Source organism: Arachis ipaensis, chromosome B06 (genome assembly GCF_000816755.2).
Source record: "Arachis ipaensis cultivar K30076 chromosome B06, Araip1.1, whole genome shotgun sequence".
NCBI classification, from domain to species: domain Eukaryota; kingdom Viridiplantae; phylum Streptophyta; class Magnoliopsida; order Fabales; family Fabaceae; genus Arachis; species Arachis ipaensis.
In genome coordinates this window covers 119,208,196-119,213,731 of record NC_029790.2, presented here as the reverse complement: position 1 = coordinate 119,213,731, position 5,536 = coordinate 119,208,196, and the positions used below count along the sequence as shown (strand labels likewise).

The 5,536-nt window shown below is 34.8% G+C and overlaps 1 protein-coding gene across 1 annotated transcript in view; it reads left to right on the top strand.

The window, feature by feature from the left end:
* LOC107604996 (actin-related protein 2) overlaps nucleotides 1-5,536 on the top strand; it is an 11,741-nt gene that overhangs the window by 3,887 nt on the left and 2,318 nt on the right. The window contains exons 10-12 of the mRNA XM_016306728.2: nucleotides 656-724; nucleotides 866-949; nucleotides 3,574-3,632. Of these exons, the coding sequence (XP_016162214.1) occupies nucleotides 656-724; nucleotides 866-949; nucleotides 3,574-3,632 (212 nt within the window). The remainder of the gene's footprint in view (nucleotides 1-655; nucleotides 725-865; nucleotides 950-3,573; nucleotides 3,633-5,536) is intronic.

Sequence of the window (5,536 nt, the reverse complement as noted above, 5' to 3'; positions counted from 1 at the left end):
TATTAGGCATCATAACTAAATCCAAAATCTTAAAGTTCTATATTTCATAATAGTTCCATAATCCATACAAAATAAAACTCATAAATTCATAAATCCTAATTTAGATTGTCAATGATCAATCATCACCATAGATGGATAGTTAAATTACTTAAATGCCCCTTTAAAACCAAAGTAGAAGTTAGTTATAAGGGGGCAAAATCGTGTTTCAGCACCTGCATAAGATCCCAGTGGGATTTGCCAAGCTGGGGTTTTGGCCAGGATCCGGCCAGGACAGCTGGGATGAAAAAAAAAAAAAAACCGAGATCTCATCTGATCTCGTCTCAGATGTATGCTGGGTTGCGATGGGACACCGAGATCCCATGAGATTGACTAGTATGCTATGCATATAATGATTGATCTTGTTAGCAATTGTAGTTGAAACAGATTGCTTGGAGATAGACAGGGGTTCAGTTTTTGTTTACTTTGTTTTCTCATGTTTCTTTTCACTTTGTTTTTTCATGTTTCTTTTCACATGCCTCTCTGTATCCAATTTGAATTTTGTGCCCTAATGCACATATGAATTTGTAATAAATGGAGTTGTCATTATTATTTCTTGGTCGTCTTTGGTTTAACGTATTTGCTGGTATCACTTAATTATTTACTCTCTGTATCTCAGCTTCCAGACGGGCGGGTCATTAAAGTGGGCACTGAAAGGTTCCAGGCTCCTGAGGCTCTTTTCACTCCGGTAGGCAAATCAAATCTTGTTAGATTGATTATGGTTCATGAGATGAATTTTTAATGAGAAAAAGAAAAAATTTGAACACGACCTTCGTGTCTGTGATGTACTTGTGCCATTGTAGTTTCTAATGATTCCCTTGCTAAGCAGGAACTTATAGATGTTGAAGGTGATGGAATGGCTGACATGGTCTTTAGATGCATTCAGGAAATGGATATTGACAATCGGATGATGGTATGATATTCCATTTGAAATCTATACTATTTGGGATCCTTATCTTAAGTAAATAAATACTGATTCCGTTTATCACCATTTTAGGCTTGAAAGCTGACAATATTTTCCATCATTTGAAATTTGATTCTATAAGCCAAAACACAATATTGGCAATGTCGAAAATGAGATTAATGGTTAGCTACTTCAGAGATAAAACAAATGACAGCTATTAGAAGAATCACTTCCTGTGTGATTTCTTGTTTCCTCCCATCTATAGGTTAGTGGAACGGACTAAAATGGCTAATTGTGCATGAGAAAGGGGTTGAATCGTACTTAGATATAATTTTTCTGAAAAACAAATTTAAGGAGTACACAAAGATGTATATTGGTTGATTGGTTCGTCTAAAGATTTGTTTTACATTCAATCATCGACCAAGTTAAGAATTCCACTATTGAATAAGTGTTTACAAGATATTTTTTCCTTAAGTTTTCTCATGCTAAGATGATTCAGATCACAATTGATTTAAGAACTATTAGAATTTTAAATGAGTTGACTATATTCATGAATCTAGTAGACATGTCAGAAATGGTATATCCCTCTTTTATATTAGTCTTTATATCTACACACCAAGATGTTGATCTTCATTTCTTTCACTTCAGGGGTTTTATGTAATATCTTCAATCTATTTCGTATTTCTTTGGCTGTATCACAAGATACTATCTTGTCATACTCAGACGTGTTGAGATATCATAATATACTTGGCGTTTACATTCAGTTGAAACTTTAGCCTTGTGATTATCAATTTACCCGATCTCTGGGGATGACTGTTTTGACAACTTTGCCATTTTCCTAGTAGTGCTGTGGACATGTTCAACAATCTCCCACATATCCAAAGTAGTGAGTTACATGAAGAGTTTCATCTTGTCTCTCCAGCAACAGTAGTTTTGTTTCATCTTGTCTCTCCAGCAACAGTAGTTTTCTACATCAAAATAAGGAAGACGATTGAGAGATAGTCCTTCACTATAACTTAAAGATTCAGCCATTTGTAAGACCTTTTCCTTTGCAACTGTTTGGATGCTTAACCCCTTAAAGGATCAACTCTGCTATCAATTAAAATGGTTAGTTGTGCATGAGAAGGGAGGTTGAGTCGAGCTTTAGATATAATTTTTCTGAAAAACAGACATAAGGCTTATCAAGTTTCTTGTACTTGTGTGCAGTAGAAGATAAACGTTAGTTCAAAAAAACAAGATATAATTGAGAGAGTAGTTTTTGAGGTGCGCAAGGACTTTAAGTCAGTTTTAAAACCAATTTTTGAGGTATATAGACAACAGTGAAATGGTAAATATAAAGAGATAGATTTGGGAAATGCACAAAGATGTGTGTTGGTTCGGCTAACAATTTGTCTTACATCCACTCCTCAATTACGTTGAAAGTTTCATTGTTTGAATAAGGGTTTACAGGATATTTTTCTCCTTTAATCTTCTTAGGCTAAGATGACTTAGATTACAAATATTTTAAGAATGCGTTTGTTTACAGGGACAGGACTGAGACAGGGACATATAGATACAAAATCGTGTTTAACAGATGAGACATGGACAGAGACATTGAATTAGTGTATTTTGTGTCTATCCTGACAGGAAGGACACAGAGATACTAACAAGGGATACAACTTATTTTTTATTTTTTTTCATCATTCTTGTTAATTTTTCATAATTATATTTTTTATTATTATATTTTTCTTCTCAAATTTTTTGAATGAAAAAAAATTGAATTTACATAATTTGTTCTAGTTTATTACCAAACAGAATACAGGAACACAAAATTTTGTGTCTCTATTATTTGTGTCTTGTTCTCAGTGTTTTGTTTTGTCCTGTTTTCAAAAACAAACGCAGCCTTAGATATTATTGTCTCAAGCCTTATCAAGCAAGTTTGTCAGATCAAACAAAGTGATTTAAGAGTTTGTTATGTCTTCTCCCTTAAATTTATTCACAAAATATTTAACTCCTTTTTACCCTTCAATTCTCTCTCTTCCCCTCTGCCGTCCCCTCCGTTTCGCTTTCCCCTTCCCGTTCCTCCTCTGCCTTTCCTGTGGTCATCTTGGGAATTATATTATTGAAGATTCCTTTATGTCTTCTAATTGAATTTGGAAGGGTTGCTATGTGATTAATATTGAATCATCCCACTCTTAAGACTTCCTCTTGTTTTCTGTCAATGATAACTAAAGAAGCATTTAAATTATTACAGCAGTTCTTTGCCTTTCATTGAATCTTTTGGCTTCATGATTGGAAGGAAAACTTCGTTTCTTGGAAAAAATGATATGGAAAGTGGAAATGAAAATATAGCTCAATTTTACATTGGGCCTTATTTTGGTCGAGAATCATTTTCATTCTGTCCTCAATTTCTCTGCTGTCCATTTTTAACCACTCAATCAAGTAAATCCTGAAGGTTTACATATCTTATGTTTCTTTCATATCCTTGGAACATCCGATGACATATGGTTTATAATTAAATTACATTGTCATTTACTATTTTTACTGGATAATTATACCATTGCAATTTTTCCTTATAATTTATATAGAGAATTGTGCCATTACCTATGCGTTACAATTCATTGTCTATAATATTGTAAATTTTTGTTTTGCAGCTTTACCAACACATAGTTTTAAGTGGAGGGAGCACCATGTATCCTGGATTACCAAGCCGGTAGTTTGTTCTTTCTCCTTTACTTTGGCTCAAATTTTCCTTAATATTTGAGCTGCTGAAAGTTTTATTGCTGCCATTATTGTATATATACTGGTGAATTAATAGGCACATTCAACCTTATCTTTCTTCAATATGTATAATAATAGCAAAAGTGAGAATAGTTAAGAATTAAGATGGTAAGTACTTTGGTCTTTTAACTACATAGTCTTGGGTTCAAGTCTTGTAAGTTACAAAAATATTTTATGATATTTTAATATCTGAAAAAGGGTATTTTAGGGAAAAAGAGCTAGACACCAAAAAGGGAAATCCTCTTTTTATATATAGTAGAATAGCATAAATAGATATAGTAGAGATAAGCGTGCATATTCATATAGCATGTTCTGATGTTTTATTAGATTCTTCTTGCAACCCTTCAATTTCCTATTATGTTGGATCCTTGGCATTCAGCCATAACAGCAGTTAAATCCTCCATAAACAGATGTGTGATTGACCGTTGTCCATTGTTCTGAACCTTATAATCCAAGTGCAAATTCATTGGTTGAAACTTGAAAGTATCTTCTTGAATTCTTAGTTATGCTTTGCTGGGTGGCAATCCTAGATCTATCTCCTTTTCGGATGCTGCTGTTAAGAAGGTTTCTCAGTGGTTGGCAATTTGGAAACGGGCCTATTTCTCTTTAGGTGGTTGAATCACTCTCATTCAGTCTTGCCACTCAAGTTTCCTCTTTACTTATCGTTGTTCTGTATTCCAGTGGGAGTGGCAAACACTGTTGAAAAGATTATGAAGGATTTTCTTTGGCGCAGTGTTTTGGATACAAAGCAGGATCACTTCGAGAATTGGAAAGTTTGTTTTCGTCCTAAAAAGGAAGGAGGTTTGGGAAGTTTGTTGTTGTGCTAAAGGCATTACTTTGGTGGCAAAATGGCTATGGCATTTTCCATTAGAATCTCAATCTCTCTGGCATCTAGTTATCAGAAGTAAATATGGTATGGACATGAATGGGTGGGATGCTAATGCTGCTAGCCCTTGGATCATTTCTCAAGGTTACAGTACTCTCAAACCCTTGTTCTCCTTTTTGGTAGGTGATGGGTCTCATTCAACCTAGCCTTTCCTCTTCTTTATCATCTATCTTCTATAATTCTCCAATTTGGTCCTTTTACATTAGACAGGGTTCCTCTTTCTCTTGGGACTTCCACTTTTTTAATGATAATGATAGAGAATCCTGTGAACTTTTAATTCTCTTAGGTCTCATTAACGATTTTTCTGCTTCTAACCCTAACAAAAGGATATGGTCTCTTGACCACTCTGGTAGTTTTAATTGTAAATTCTTCCTTTTTCTCACTCATTCCTCTAACATAAGTCCAAAGTCCCCTCTAAAGTCAAATCTTTATATGGACAGCTGTGCTCAAAGAATTAATACCGATGACTTATTGTAGGTTAAAAGGCCACATAAGGTTATCTCCCCTGATGCATGTGTTGTGTGTGGGGGCAAATTCAGAGTCAAATCCACGTTTTTGCATTGCCCAATAGCTGTTTTCTTATGGAACAACTTATTGAGCATCTTAGATGAATGTTGGGTATGCCTGCAACCCTAGACCAATTTCTTTTGGCTGGGTTTTTTGAGTTTGGTAGTAGAAAAGAGGCAACATTTTTGTGGCAATGTGCTGTTTTCGCCACTGTACTATTTGGTTGGAGCATAATGCGCACACTTTCAGTGACAGATTTTCTAACAAGCATGATTTATGGGATGGAATTAGACTCCTAACGTGTAGCTGGTGTAAAGCTGATGATCTTTATAGGGGACTTTCCCTCTCAGACATTTTGAGAGATTGGAAAGCGATGCTTTATAGATAAATCTTGTTTTTTTTGGCTTTTGTATAGGGGATCCTTCTTCTCATAATGCAATTCT